Here is a 16,067-nt window from a genome sequence, read left to right on the forward strand (position 1 = left end):
AGTCTGGCGCTGGCAGCAAATGCGTTCAAAGCAGAAATCTGTGGGCAGAGAGCGCCATCTCCAGCTACTCTATTAGAATTACTCTGTGTTAACCAAATCATTTGGGATTTCTTTTTCGAAATTGCCATCTGTTCTGGCAAAAGATGGAGAAAAAAGTCAGCTGAGACTGATGAAAGATTGAGACTTAAGACTTAGCACTACCTTAATATCCTGTAGGGAGACTTTGCAAATCCTTGCTGAAGTTTCTGAGTTACGTAAAAAAAGATGCATAAAATTGCACTGAGCTGAGCATCCCAAATTTGTTTCTGTTTTCAGGCTACTTAGTCAAGAATAAAATCATGACAGAGCTAATATTTTTACTATGTTAGAGTCCTCCAGCCTACAGAGAGCCTATGCATTTAATACTACACATGATGCATTTGATAGGTATTTGGAAAAGCTCATAAATGATGCCTCTAAGTACTGTTGCAGAATGACTGGGTGGAAAACCAGTGTAAATAAACAATTGTGCAAATAAACTGGAAAACCAGTGTAAAAACCAGCACTTGCAGAAGAATTATATACATTGAAATGTTACAAAATTGACAAATATTACAAAAATTACACAGAGGCCAGTGCCTGTGAGTCCAGCCTCATTAATATAATTCAGGAGGTCATTCTAAAAATGTAACTGAAAGGACATCAATGGCAAAGAATTTGTCAGACAATAAAACTGAAAATCATACCTCCTCCATACATGTAGGATGTGTAAGAAGTATCCATATTAAAGAATTATTAATGGATTTGCAAGAGGAAATTGATTACTGTATTTAAAGTACTATAAATACTAAACATGTACATTGAATAGAGAACATGTACATTGAATAGATACATTCAGGAAGGGTTAAAAGACAAAGCATCAGTTATCAGCCTTAAGAATAGCATTTCTGAACTAGATACAGCATCTCATTCAAAATGCAAATTATTTAGTTACCTGTACCCTTTTTATGGTTGCCTCAATCATTCAGGAAACCAGAAAGATTCAGTTTACAATCACAGAGGCTGCAAGATACAGAAAGAAAGTGGATGAAACTCTATTAGAAAGAGACCTGTAAGAGACAAGAAGGCAGTCAGAAACAGCTGGCATTGATTTATGAAGGACAAATTACACTTGGCCAAGCTGACTGCATCCTCTGATGAAATGGCTGAATATCATGAATAAGGGTGGACACAGTAGATCTTGACTTCATTACAATGGTTGAAATTATTTCCTGCAGCACTTTCACTCACAAACTGAGGAACTGTGGCATGAACAAGCTGTTTAACAGATGTATTGAAAAGTGCCTTGGCTGACAGACTCTGTGGGTGGTACTGGTGGCTTGGCAATGTGCCTGAAGGTCCATGACAAGTTGAGCACTCTAGGGGTTGATACTAATGTCCATATAGAGCACTGTCTTATCAGAAACCTGGACCACAGGACAGGATGCACTCTCAGGCTATTTTAAGGTAACGCTAAGTTAGGAGGGATGGCTGACACACTAAACAGTAGAGCTTAACTTGTGAGGCACTTTAGGAAGCTTCTGGACCAGGCTGGCAGAAGTTTCAACATGTTTCACACAGAGAAACACAAGGATAAATGCTCGATTCTGGACCTAAGGCCGAATAAGCCCTTCTATTGGTAGTAACTGTGAAGAAACAGGCTGGCTAGCAGCTTTGTCAGAAAGGACCTGGGGTTATGTGAAAGCCAAGTCCAACACAAGCCCATAGCACGCTCTCATCCCAAAGAGGGGGAAATAACACCGTAGCCTATATCACCCAGCAGACTGAGGAAAGTTCCTGTCCCCTTTGCTTGGTGTTGGTGAGGCGCTGGCGGGACTCAGGGCCCACTTTAGTGCTTTCTCAGATCAAGACAGGTCACCTCCAGTGAAGGCTACTGGACAACTGGGATCTGAACCACATCACCCAGAAGGAGGTGTTGAAGGCCTGCCTTGTGTGTTGGAGAGTGTAAGGGGCCACAGAACAGCACCCCACAGCTGCTTGAATGGGGATTTCAAACACTCATTTAGCTCCATTTCAAATGGGGCTGAACTTCCCTTGGTAGTGGCATGCAGTGCAACAGGAAACTGTGCGAACAAGGAGGTCCAAAGAGCACATTATGAAACAATTTACGTGGAAGGCAAAAGTATGAAATTTTTATTTTGGATGGTTTCAAGAGCTATCAAGACAAATCTGCAACAGATGTGATTCACTTCAACCAGGGAAGCTGTACTGCAACACCCAATGTGTTTATGACTGTGTACACAGGTGTAAGGGTGATGACTTTCCTGGTCTAGCATTCTTGTTTATTGTGGGAAGACAGCCTTAAAACGGTCACTAAAATGTTGTCTGGGCTTTATTATTGATTTAGGAGTTTAAATATATGCACAAAAATAAAAATGCCATCTGTTGACAGCTGGCAAAACTGCAGATGCTGTGTCCTGAAAACAGACTATTTCATTGCCACATTTAAACCATTATCCACTGTTTCAGTTGGCAGTATAAAAGTAGCAAAGAAATGCTATGCATTTTGAAAATTCACCAATTGTCAGGTAAGTCACTGTGTTATTTATTCAACTCATAAAAGTGATGGATGTACTTGTAGCAAGGTGCCAGGAGTCCACAGAATAATTTAAAACTCATCAGCAACCCTGATAACTATGTGCTCTTCTCTGAACAATAACATGAGTTTGCACTATATCTTTCAGGCATGGCAACGATCACCGAGATGCTCAGTTTTGACTGAAGTATGAGCTATTCCTGCCTTCGAGGCTGCCTTTCCCTTGTCCCTGCTGTACCTCAGCAGAGGAGCGGACACGCCTGTCACCTTCCTCTCCCCTCTCCACTCCACAGCTCATGCCCGTGAGCAGCCCGGCTTCTCCTGCTGCTTTTCCGCTCCCAGTCGCAGTCCGTGTCGTTCTTTTTTGTGGTAAATAAATCCCCGCGGAGCCACAGCTTTGGCGACGCAGCGCCACCCTCCCCAGACACCTTTCCACGCACACCTTTCCCCGCCCCGCCCGCAGCTGGCCCTGCCGCGGGGCGGACACGGGAGGAGGAGGAGAAGGAGGAGGAGCCGGGGCTGAGGCCGAGGCGGTGCTGCCGGCAGCCGATGGCGGCGGGGGGCCGGTCTGGGCTGCTGCCCTTCCTGCGGCTGCTGGGGCAGCTCAAGGTGGGCCCGGGGTAGGGCCCAGCGTGGACGGGAGGCTGCGGGGGCCGGGGCCGGGGCCGGGGCTGGGGCTGGGGTGCTGGGGCTGGGGTGCTGGGCCGGCTTCCCCCTGCTGGCGGCGGGGCCGGGGCTGGCGGAGGCCGGCGGGAGCCGGAGCTTCCTCCCGGGCTGTGCCTGCGCGGCGTGGCTGGGCTGGGGCTGTGGCGGCGACTCGTGGGCGAGTGTCCGAGCCCTTGGGCTGGGGCTGGGCCATGCTCCTGCCCGGTACAGCCTTGGGGCCCTGAGGGGCCCGGGCCGGCCCTTGGGGCAGGTGTTTCCTGGAGCCATCGAAGCTCTCCGGAGCGTGCAGGTCACGCTGGGGCAGAATTTCTACTGGTGCTTCTGAAACATGGCCCTTCAAAAGCAAGGGGTTTAACCTTTACAGTGCCGTGGTCTGGTGGGTACGGTGGTACTCGGTCAGATCGGACTCGATGATCTCTGGAGCCTTTTCCAAGCTAACTGATTGTGTGGTTCTGTGGCACTGGCACAGAGAGTACCGCGGACAGGATGGGTGTACAGGAACGTGGCAAACCCAGAGAGCGTCTCCGACCATATGTACAGGATGGCGATGATGGCTTTGGTGACTGAAGACAAAAGCCTTAACAAGGACAGGTGAGACTGCCTCTGCTTATCACGACCATGTGTTAATGTAGGAGAGCTCCAAACAAAATGCTAAAAATATGCTGCCATCCTGAGTTAGAGCTTTTAAGATACACTGAAGGAATTTGAAATCTTTTCCCTTCTTCTTTTCCCTCTGTCCTTTGGGCAGGGTGCTGTTTACCTTGAGAACTGAAGAGAGTAAAAAACTTTAATTGCTAAACTGCAAGTTTATAGTTTAATAGTGAGTCGTTAGTGCAGAGGCTCAGAGCTCGTCTTCTTTCAAGCAGTAAATAAACAAGCTGAAGACACCTGCTAAAAAAGTGAAGCAACAGACAGCCATGTCAGAGCCATAGACCATGTGGATTTTGACACACTGAACAAGCATTTGGCAGCAGTAAGGAGCCACAGAAATTCTCTAGCATAGCAGAGAAAGCTCAGGGAGCTGGTAGGAAGGCTTTTTTGAGTACTCTGCTGCAGACTGGCATCGATGCAGAGCTGTGAGTGACAGGTTATATACTGAATTTGGGATGGATCCAATCAGGTTACCTTCTACCTGTTGTCAGAATAATGTGAAGGGTGTAATGTAGTTAATTATCACAATATCTCCAAAAGCAAAGTGTACAAAAGCTGAGTACATGACTTTTGAATGTTATGCTCTGGTACACAGTATATACAAGCAGTAGGGACTAGAAATCAGAAATTAAAATCATGTCTAGGTAGAAATTACTTACCTTAAAAAAATGAAAAATGTTATATCAAGTTTTAGAAAAGCTCCAACCAACCTTTAGAGTACAGGAAGGGGATAAATTCTGCAGTCTCTTAGCATTTAGAAAAAGTTTTCAATTTAAAATGCTGAAAATTGTTCTATCTTTTCTTCTTGTCAGATGCATACGATTAGCTTTGGTTCATGATATGGCTGAATGCATTGTTGGAGATATTGCTCCTGCAGATAATGTCTCAAAAGAGGAGAAACACAGGAGAGAAGAGGTATGGACATAAGGCGTGAAGCCACAGCTGCAAAGTTTTCTGTGTGTTTTAATGTTCTGGTGGTGCTGAAGGAACACTCTGAACAATATAATACTGTCATTGGCATTGGACAAGCCTGTCATAACCGAGTAAAGTTTTCAGCTCATTGTTATTTTTTGTACCTGTAATGTCACCAAGTACAAAGTTATGGAAGAATCTTAGAAGTAATCTTCACCGTGGCCATTTATTCACAAATTAGCTGCAGTTTTGGTAGCCTTACCAAGAGGTGAGGAGCAGGGAGTAGGTGCAGTGAGTAGGATCCATGACAGTTCACATCAGATCATGTGTGTGGTGCAGATCATGAGGTTGTGACAGACTTAATTTAATCCTTTTGCACAGAACCCCAGAGGCAGGTGTATTTTTTCTTGTTGTTGTGATTCTTTGAGTACAGCATGCCTAGAGTTACTTTATTTGTGGCCTTGCACATATCCAAGCTGTTGGCTTGTTCTTGGTTTGTGGCATTATTTGAAGAAAATGTAAACCACTTCTGTAGCTACAGCTAGAGGGCAATGTGATGCCTCAAAAACTCTTCAGAGGCTTTTTTTATTCAGTGAAAGAACACACTAGGAAGTAAATTGAAAAAAAGAAACACCAAAATTACAGTCAGTAAAGGTAGTACTTCAAGAATGCCAAATGCACCTTAGATCTTTAATTTCCTCTTCCTTAGCAAAGAGCTTACTCCTAGAGTTAGTCATGGCCCCCCCAGCCCCTAGTTTTAAACAAATAAGCATAAAAGTGGCGCAAATAATTACTAAAGTGTTTTGTTACACTCTTCAGAGAGCTTCAAAACACTGAACAGAAAAAACTTCTTTTCCTGGAAGCCTCTAAAAGTGGTTGTGTCACTGAGGATTAGCCTTCAGATTTGGTCTAGAGAGAATTGTCATTTGAATTTAGGCAAGGAAAAAGATATTTTGATGCCTAGATATGTTTAATAAGCTTTCTTAAGTATTTGCAGCTCCTGCTGCTCCCATTTCAGTCAGTGAGGACTTGGCGGTTGACTTTGTGGGAAGGAGACTAAAGCATTAAACGTTTAGGATGACTGAAATACTGTGTTGTAAAAACTGATCATGGAGACCACTCCAGGAGGTGGCTTGAAGTGAGTTATCAATACTCTGCTTCCACTGCTGAGTTCTCCTTTTTTCTGTTTGCTCCACAGTCAACGTTGAGCTGGCTCTGAAATTTTCTGCTTGTACAGTAACTTTAACCAATGAGTCACACCAACATCAAGGCAGCAGAAAATGAATCTGATTAAAAAAAGAAGTTTTTGGGTTTTTTGGAGGGGGAGGGTGTTGTTTGGAGTAGGGATTTTTGCCAGGTAAGTCATTTTAGCCACCTAACCTTGAAATCTGATGATTTTCAGAGGTGGAAAGTGATGAGGAGGAATGAGACCTTGATGTTTCTGTTGTGGCAAGCAATGGGGGAACCTATATTGTGACACTACATCCTGTTTTTGAAGTGAAGAAACAATCATGGCATAAAACCTTTGTCTTGCCTGTGGTGTTGGTTGTTTCAGAAGCAGCCCTTTGTGTTACTGGGAAAACAGTAGAAATGGCACAGAAATGAGACTGATCAGCTGGGAGAACACAAAGAGCATGCAGACCAGTTTCTGGGGTCACAAGTTCTGCCAGGAGCCTGCTCCAGTGCAGCTTCCTACAGGGTCACAGCCTCCTTTGGGTATCCCCCTGCTTCAGATCCTCTGAGGGCTCCAGGTGGATATTTGCTCCATCATGGACCTCCAGGGGCTGCAGGTGGATCTCTGCTGTGGGGCCACAGCTGCCTCACCATGATCTTCTTCACAGGCTGCAGGGGAATCTGGCACCTGAAACACCTCCTTCTCCTTCTGCACTGACCCTGGTATCTGCAGAGTTGTTGCTGTCACTTCTCACTCCTCTCTCTGGTGCAGCTGCACAGGGATTTCCCCCCTCCCCCCTTCCTTAAATATGTTGTCCCAGAGGTAATACCACCTTGGCCTTGGCCAGAGCTGTAGCCAGACTTTGCCATGCGAAAACAATACAATAATATGCTGTGTGGTGGATATTTCTACTAATTTGGTAACAACTAGATAATTATTCAGAAAAGATAATGATAAAAATAGATCAATGGAAATTGTTTCCTTTTTTCAGGCAGCTATGCAACAACTGACCCAGCTTCTATCAGAGGACCTCCGAAAAGAAGTCTATGAACTCTGGGAAGTAAGTTTGCATGTTTTTAATCATATGTTAAAATTCAGGGCGGCCCATTGTCTTCTTCCTGTGTACCTGTGAAACAGTGCCATCTCTTGTTTTGACCTCAAGAAAATGAGACTCATTTGCTTAGAAGATAAAGCTCAACAGTACGAGTCAAGGTCATTTCAGAATCCTTTTCAAACAGAAACCCTGGACTTTGGTAAAATAACCAGTTTTTACCCCTGGCCTCTCAGATTTCCAGATGAAGCTGTCAGGGCTTGATTTGTACAGCTGAAGGAAGGATTTGTCCTCTACATCTAGCCCTTTGGATATAAATCCGGATTTTTTTATTACGTTATCACTTTTGTTCATATCTGGTCATTTGCAGCTTTTAATAGAGGAAAGAAAAAGTAATGGGAGGTGATAGTGTTGTGGATTTTCTGCTTTTTATGCAGATATTTCTGGGGCTTCCATTTATTTATTGTAAAGTCCATTAGACCAAGATATTTAGTAGTAACTTAAAATGATTAAGTAAACAAAAGTTTAAACTTAAATGTGACAAAAGCCATTACTTTTCTACAGATTAATGTGACAAAAGCCATTACAGATCTCTCTGGTGCTGAGTTCCTTAAAAGTTTATATTGGAAAGTATCTTTTGTGTTTGAAGGTGATTTAACCATTTTTGTGTGAACTCATGCTGTTAATTGATAAGATATTTTATATTTGCAAGTGAGGGATGATTAGATTATTTCCAAACAATTCAAGTTTATAATGACTGTGCTTTACCTCCTCTTGACATATGGTTACATGAGGGAAAGTGTATCCACATCCTCTCATTTACTTACTGCTGCAAACAATGCATTCTATGTTTCTTGGACTCTGTGACCTGAATCTGTATCTTACATTCATTTTCTTTTCCACTTGGAGTGTATTTACATTCCAAATATTTGCAACCAATTTTTGCCTTCTGCTACAACACCCTGTTTGTGGTTTTGTTTTGGGTTTAGGTTTTTCTTTTTCCCCTGTTGTAGTTGTGTGGTGGAACAGGCAGTGGGAATGGGCTCTCAGAGCTATATTTTAATGTAAAGGGGGTAAACCAACATCATCAGATCTGGGAAATAATATGTGTGCATTTTTTTAGGGAGCACTGGTTCCTTCTCCCTTGGGAAACTTATAATTGAGGAAAAAGAGGTTTTGATAGATAAGGTTAGTTCTGTATAACTTTTTCTTTGCTGGTCTCAGTCTTCTCCTGTGACTGTGTAAGAGCTGGTTCAGTATGGAGTTAGTTCTTCCGCTTGTTAGCTCTTCATCATTCTCATTAACCATAATTTAATACATGCCCACTTTTGATCATTTGGTCTTTGTTTCTACATTCAGGGTCTTTTACTGGCATTGCAGCTGCAGTGTTATTAGCATGAGCGCAACCCACAGAGCAAAGAGGATAACCTAAAAATCTGTTATTCACAGGTAGTCCCTCTAGTCTTAAGTGGAACAACTAGTTGCTTCTTAAAAAAAAAAAAAAATATATATATATAGGTATACACAGAAAATAAGAAGGCTCTGATAACTTGGTGTGCTGCTCTGCTCTCACCTAGCCAGAAGCATTTCCCTGTGATTTTTTTTTTTTTTTTTTTTTTTTTTGTGAGTGAAGAAAGTTACGGAGTAGAGATGAACAGTGCTGAACAGGACAAGATCTGTTGATACTCTTAGCAAGCCCTTTGTGCACAGCTCTGCCCTTGTCTCTGCCTCCCTTTGCCTTGCAGCTTTTCAAGAAGTGCTGCTTTGGGTGGTGCTGGTGAGTGTAGTGTAGGGGAGAGAGGCAGCAGGAAGATGCCTCACGTATATTTTCACTTTATAACTTAATCCCGAACATGTTTGAAAAAATGTTAAAGTAAACGAGCACACTTCAGCTCTGTCCTGCTTTTTTATTCCCAAGAGCAAAAGCATGGGAATAATTTTTAAAAGATGGCCTGTGGTGTTGGAGAGATCAGTCAGTGTTTTTCCAAAGTGTACTGTTACTTCAGAGTCTTAACCACCTGTAGGAAGGAAACAGTAAATGTTTGTTTTAGCATTACAGTTGCACATGTAATAGCTGATGTTTCTTGAGGGCGATGTGAGCTGAGGTATGAATAACATCTGGTGGGTTGTATGGCACAAAGAAGTTGGCAACAGATTAATACTCCCACTTTGTTGGAGGTGGTACCGACTTTTACAGGCTAACAGCCCTACTTCTCCTTTTCCTGAAGTTCTCCATTTTAATGCTGCCAAGAACTTGTTGTCTTTGGTGGACCCTCCTCCCTTCCCCCTCCAAAATTATAAAAAGATAGAGTAGAAATAAACAGATTTAAGAAAGTAAGTAGTATTTAAACAATTTAAAGATGAGGCAAAGCTCAGGTTGAAAAGGGAAAAAGAAGATAAAAGCACTGAAATGAAATTTATTACTAAAATAATTATGAAAATGTAACAGAAAATTCAAAGTACCATTGAAATCCAAATAGAATAGTAAATTAATCAATCCTGGCTATCGAAATTGGGATTTCTGACTTCAAAGGTAAAGTAATAAGCCTAAGAACAGACTCCTAATAGTATGCAAGACAAGGAAATGACTGTCATGCTTACTTGAGCATCACTGTGCTGGAATTACAAAGCCAGGATCTTGCTACTGTGAATGACACTCACACCACACTTGTCTTAAGATGCAGAAAGGAATGTCATGTTCTGTGGTCAGTAGGAAAACTTCTTCCTGCACTTGTGCTGCTCCTCTCTGTAGAACTGCTGTGACCCACAGGTTCTGTGGATCTGGGAGCACTGGTGGGCCTGGAGTGTACTTAAGACTTTGGTCTGATTAATAGTGGTGGTGATGATGAATGGGGTCAGACCTACCAAAGGTATCAAGATAATGGTAACCTGCACAGAATAAACCCCTTTTTTGTGGGGTTGGTTTTGGAAGTCAAGAGAAGACCAGCTGATGAGACATCACATACAATGCAGTAGATTTGGAAAAGAGAAAATGAAATGCCAAACCTGTCTGCTGCCATCACTGGAAGCAAATGACAGCAAAATTGTTCAAGTTGACTAGAAATGTGAACAGCTCACAAATACATGCTGATGATGACTGTAGAGAGGGAAAAGATAGCAGGGAGATTAAAGGACTTAAAGTCTGCAGGGGAAGAAACCCCTTAACCACTCCCCTTCCTATCTCCTAGGAGAGACACAAGGACATAAGCAGCTCAGACAGATTAGACCAAAAAGATTAGGAAGGAATGACAGGAGAAATGTAAAGAACAACTCCATATAGGAACAGCAAGTGGTAAGAAAAGTGCAAAATAAATCTTAAAAATAGGTGATGACGATGCATAGACACACACTGTGGTAATTCATTGTCTTGGCCAGGCCTGAAATTATCTTTATACGTAAAATATTGTTAAATGGAACCTATTGTTTAACTTGTATGTTGTGCAGAACTGCCTCCACATCATCCCTGATTCGGCCAAAACAATTGGTATGTTTAGAGTTAGATTATGCAAAAGAATTGTGTTCTAAGTCCCACTGCATTTAAGATTAAAATTGGCACATATTTCAAGTGTTTTGCTGACCAGTGTGTGTTTGTAAAAACGAAATGAAAGATGTAACTGTGCTGAATGTTTCTGGAGTGGCTTGTGCTAATGAAGAAAACTGTAGATATATAAAGAGATTTTACTGTTCTTTTTCAGAATGACAAAATTATCTTCTTGTAACTGCAAATCTTTTTAGGAATATGAAAACCAGTCTACTGCAGAAGCCAAGTTTGTAAAGCAGTTGGATCAGTGTGAGATGATACTGCAAGCATTTGAGTACGAAGAGTTGGAAAACACACCTGGCAGACTGCAGGATTTTTTTGATTCAACTGCTGGTATCACATTTGGACTACTTTTTTTCCCTCTTTCATAAATGAAATACATAAATTGCCTTTTTTTTTTTTTTCTGACAGACATTCAGAGCAAGTGAGAACTAGTTATTTTACTCATAGCTCAAGTGCCCTAATATTTCTGGGGAAACTTAAGGAAGTGTGAAAATACCTGACATTTATCTGTAGGTATTAAGCTTGAATTTCATTTATGCCAAATTCCTTTTACATCACTTTTTACCTAGAGAGAAGCCCAGCTTTCATTACACTTCCATGTGTTAAAGGCTCTCCCTGAAACATCAGAGGGGGTGTAAAGGAGTCTTCAGTCTTCTCTGATGCTGTGACAGCAGCTTGTTTCTACTCTGTCAGTGTTTCAGGAACCAGTGAAGTAGAATTTGTTATCCCTACCTGAGCTGTGTGACCAGCCCAAGGTTCATGTGAGAGCCACCTCAGTGAAATGGTTTAGTGAAATGGTTTAGTGCAACTGTGTTATTTCTTTTTCTAACCACTGCTTTTCATCCTTTGCAAAATAAATGGATAGTTGAAAGGACAAATAGGTAAAATAATAATCTTTATAATTTCAGCAAGGGAATTGAACACCAGAGGAGGACTGTGACTAACTCACCCTGTCCTGGGGGATAGACAAACTAGCAGCAGAGATGAACAGCAGACACCAATCAGAGTCCCTGACAAGTCCCATTTGTACTTCAGTGACTCCTCAGGGAAATAATAAGCTCTCAGAAAAATGTAGTACTTTGATTAGCAAAGAAGGAAAAGAAAAAGACAACATGAATGAAGCTGGAATGCATTATTTTCTAACTGACATCTTTGCTCCCCTAGCAGAATTCAACAACTTGATTTGAGCTGGTGTCTGAATGGAGCCCACAGTATATACCCTAAGTGCACCTGTAACTGGAGTGGCTTCCTGTAGCGCAACACATAGTATCAGATTATCTTGGTCAGGGTGCATCCCTTTTTCAGCTCTTAAGTGTCTTTATAGAGCACAAAATACAAGCTTTTTGGGAAGAAGGGCTGTAACTACTTTCACTCTGTAGTTGGATTGAACTGGGAGCATTCACTTTCTTAAAACAATAATTTGACATTAATTCTGAGCCTAAAATGACATCACTGCTAGCATTCCAATGCCAGCCTTTCACACATGGCAAACTGTGAGCATTTTTCATTAACCTTCCCTATCTTCTGTTTTGCAGGAAAGTTTGCTCACCCAGAAATACTCCAGCTTGTATCTCTGATTAACAGAGAAAGGAAGAAAAAAATAGCTTCTACATCTCATCCACATTCCTGAGGTGTTCCTAAATGCTGTAGCTATAATAAATACTTTGTTTTATATTCTGGGTGTTATTTTTCCTCCTATAACATCACTGATTCTGCTGTCATATTTTTTTCCTGCTGAAAATCCCAAGATCACTTAGAGAGGAGCAGGTAGTGTGTTTGCCTCCCAGCTCAGAGGTTGTGTCAGGGAACAAATACTTAGTATGTTTGGGTTTTTCCTTCTTTTTAATCAGACTGATTAATGAAGTCACAGTTACAAATTGATTCTCCACTGGGAAAATTCAGGTACATTTAAAAATTAGTTGATTGCAATCTAATCTGTTAATGTAATGCACTGTGTGGGGCAGGTGGTCTTGTTTGGTGGTTTCTAAATTTGTATGGATTTAAGTACCTTCAAAATGGGTTAATATCTACTCAGTGCTACACAGAAATGAGACCAATGCACATGTTTCTGTAGAAGCTCTTGACTCAGCTTAGAGATGAGATTTCTTTGGAGTGCATAAGCCTTAAGTGATGGTGGATAAAACTGGTAATCTCCTTAATTACATTTTCTCAATATCTTCATTGTTTCATACAGCTTTTCCTCGTTCATGTGTTGTATCAGGGAATGGTGCCAGTATTTCCATAAGGTCTGTATTCCTGACTGCCCCTCACCCCAGACTGGCACTTGTACAGACTCCTACACAGGTAATTGATAATCACTGAATACCTGAGGTTGGGAGGGACCTTTGGAGTTTGTGCAGTCTAATGCAGAAGCCTGTACAGCCATGTAAAGCTGGCTCCCTTCTGGCTGTCACACACTGGTACCAGTTCTGCTGTAAATGAGTTTCTGGCAGAATTAATGACACTAATGTAGAAGTACAGAATGATTGTGTAGTAAGGTTGTAGGGGTGGTAAATGCCATAATGAGGCCAGTGTCTGCACACCCAGCTCTTGAGTTGTGTGCACCTGGAGATGAGGGCAATGCCATGATTACCAAATAAGCAAAATTTGCACCTGGAAAAATGACATGGTAGACACCTGGAGTTCTCTGTCTTTGGCTTCATGTCAAATGAAGCAGCATAAAACTAAATTCAATTGTCATACCCTTTAAAGGTAGGTAATGTAGCTGAACACACATTTTCAGGCATCATGACTCAGGAAATGCTTTCTTTATGCAAACCTCCAGGGGCGTGACTGAAGTGCACAAAGTGTTCTGCAGCTGGTGCCTTTCCTAGAGCGCAGAGCTGCTGGGAGCTCTGGCCTCAGTGGCTGGCACAGTGCCCAAAATCTGCAGAGTGTATTGGTCTGATTCAGAGGAGATGTGAGATGTCTGCTCTGCTCAGAAACTCCCAGGCAGCAGTTGTGCCCTGTGGAAACCCTGGAAGAACAGGTTGCGCTTTGCTGAGCTGATTAGTGGTTCTTGGCAACAGATTGTCTTACTGCAAAGAGGGATGGAGTGGGGCCCACCATGCTTTTGTCAGCGTTTTTATTCCACCAAGATGCACAAAAATCATAGTCTCCATTAGTTTGCAGGGTGAGAGTGGAAGAGCTACAGAAGCATCGAGAGGCAGAAGTGAGAACATTCTTGACAAACCAGAAAAGTGGCCTTGAAGAGATGCTTGGTAAAAACACATCCAGCACAAGCACTAAGCTAAGCAGCACCAGCCCACTCCTGCAACACAGCAGGAGCCTTCCCCATCCTACAGGGGATCAAGGGGACAGAGATGGACCCCCATGCACAGTAATCATAAAATGGCTTGAATTGGAAGGGACTTTAAGGATCATCTAGCTCCAACCCCCTTGCCGTGGGCAGGGACACCTTCCACTACACCAGGTTTCTCAGTGGTACTGGTAAACACAAAACATCACAAAGGGTAAAAGAGTAAGAGTAATTTAATAACAGTATCAAGAACTTCATTTACACAAACTAAGTTGTCCGTTAATACCTTCCACTTTAAATAAATCCACATTTATGCACAAAACCATGTAAATAAGCTAGAAAATTGTCACAAGAATACTAGAAAAACAATTAGATTTGCTTCCATGCTAAAAATCACACTAAAGAGGCATGTGCTATAAATGTCCAAAGTTAACTTACATCCAGTAGAACATTACAAAAGGACTTTCAACTTTGTAAAAACTAACAAAAGCCACAAAAAAAAAATCACTTAAAGCCACATTTTCTCACAAAATTTTAAGCAGTCTGTAATGTCAAACTCACTAACACTGATTTGAAGCTTTGGCGTATGCTCAAAAAATGCATCCATTTTCAAAGTAGCCAGGCTCTTTTCCATCCTGTTAACTGATAACGTTGTGCTCACCTCAGTGTCTGGGAAGCTGAGCAATGCAACATGCGGACTGACACGTGCTTACTAGACAGCAAGATAGATAGTGTCACAAATGTGCTGCTCTTTCATTAGAAAACAATGTTAAAAGAATGCAATTCAGAAAACATGCTGAATCAAAGCTCTAGGTGGTTGTGAGAGATAATGCGACTGGTGGAATTATGTCCTGGAGCAAAGCACAACAAAATTTGACACCAAAAGTGAAGTTCTTCCTCATCCTGTGTATTGTCAGGTAACAGGGTCTATGCTAGCAGCTCTGAAGGCATGGGTTCTCTAACCTATGGCACATCTGAAGCCGAATGTTGGGTTTGTATTCTTTCACTTAAGGCTGTATCTTGATCGAGGCTCATGAATATACCTTCCCTTGGTTTTGGGGGGAAGATACGGAGGCAAAAATACTAGAGGTTCCCTCCACTCCACTTGATTTTCTAATTAGTTTACACTGCCAAGTCTTACCAAACCAAAGAGAGCATGCAATGATGCACATTTTGAAACTGAAACTTTTCCAGCCAAAATGGCCATCTGAAATCAGCAGCTGTGATAGGTTCAGTTTCTGTATGAATAACTGGGTGTCTTTTCCTGCCCTCCATAACTCTGCCGACTAACAGGTGGAGGGCAATGCCAGACTGTACCGGTGAAGGAGAAACAACTTTCTGTGACAGTAAGTGATTTTAATTCTGTTAGGAAATAGATATGTACAGACACTCCTGAGCAAAGAGCACCTGGTATGGACGGTAGACAGCTGGTGTATGGGCTACTGCTGGCAGTTGAACGCTTTGCGCAGCTCTAGGTCCATCTGTCTGATGTGGCACTGAGAAGGAAGCCAGAAACCAACAGATAGAAAAAAGTAAACCAAAATAAATAAGAAACAGAGACTGGGAAATTGGTAGAGGGAGGCCACATATAACTGAAAACTATTTTAGTCACTTAACACAGAATTTAGTGCATTACAGCCAATGACTTGCACGTGATTTTGATGATATACAAAGTACCTGGTGATAAAATGGCCCATCTAAAATAGAAATAGGGAGAGGAAACATTTCCCCAACACAAGGCCAGGATGGCAATTTTCCAAAGCTGACAAAACCTTGTTGCACAAGTTGTGTGGTGAGGGAGGGCTGAAAATCACTGCCTGGGCAAGTCTCTGAAGAGAGGCATGTGGGGCTCTGGAGGGCCTGCTGTTTAACACTGAAGCTCTTCTTCACTTTCAGGGAGTCGGGTGCCAGCAAGGGAGCTCTGAGCACTGGCATGGGCTGTAGAGCTGAGAACTTCTTCAAAACTGCCTCCTGTGTGGCCTGTCCCACCAACCTTGGTCTGAAATAAGGCAAAGAGAGAACAGCAAGTTCCTCTGCTCACACTGAAACAAGTCCCATTTCCGTTCCACCCCATGGCCATGGAGGGCAGGGAACTGTTCAGGCAGAGAACATGTAGGGATGATTTCTTCCTAAGAACAACAGCTATAAAATCAGTCAATTAAAGCAACTTCTTTACTCTACAATTTCTAAACTAGGCTGCATCATAAAATCTGCCAGTGGCATGTCTCATATGCT

The 16,067-nt window shown here is 42.2% G+C and overlaps 2 protein-coding genes across 4 annotated transcripts in view; one reads left to right on the forward strand and one right to left on the reverse strand.

Moving 5' to 3' along the window:
- The first annotated feature begins 3,026 nt into the window (after positions 1-3,026).
- Positions 3,027-12,247, forward strand: HDDC2 (HD domain containing 2). 2 transcript variants are annotated; one of them, XM_085056045.1, is made up of 6 exons: positions 3,027-3,184; positions 3,711-3,832; positions 4,705-4,807; positions 6,970-7,038; positions 10,765-10,903; positions 12,109-12,247. In XM_085056045.1, the coding sequence occupies exons 1-6, from the start codon at positions 3,125-3,127 to the stop codon at positions 12,201-12,203; spliced, it is 588 nt and encodes a 195-aa protein (XP_084912171.1). In that variant the 5' UTR covers positions 3,027-3,124; the 3' UTR covers positions 12,204-12,247. The 2 variants fall into 2 exon arrangements, with proteins under 2 accessions (XP_084912171.1, XP_084912172.1); XM_085056046.1 differs by lacking the exon at positions 12,109-12,247 and adding an exon at positions 11,482-11,679.
- Positions 12,248-14,047: 1,800 nt separating this feature from the next.
- Positions 14,048-16,067, reverse strand: part of TPD52L1 (TPD52 like 1) — a 49,703-nt gene continuing 47,683 nt past the window's right edge. For both annotated transcript variants that reach the window (XM_085056044.1, XM_085056043.1), the window contains one exon: positions 14,048-15,831. In XM_085056044.1, the coding sequence (XP_084912170.1) occupies positions 15,700-15,831 (132 nt within the window). In that variant the 3' untranslated portion in view covers positions 14,048-15,699. The remainder of the gene's footprint in view (positions 15,832-16,067) is intronic.

Source organism: Lichenostomus cassidix, chromosome 3 (assembly GCF_008360975.1).
Source record: "Lichenostomus cassidix isolate B80296 chromosome 3, HeHo_3.0, whole genome shotgun sequence".
NCBI classification, from domain to species: domain Eukaryota; kingdom Metazoa; phylum Chordata; class Aves; order Passeriformes; family Meliphagidae; genus Lichenostomus; species Lichenostomus cassidix.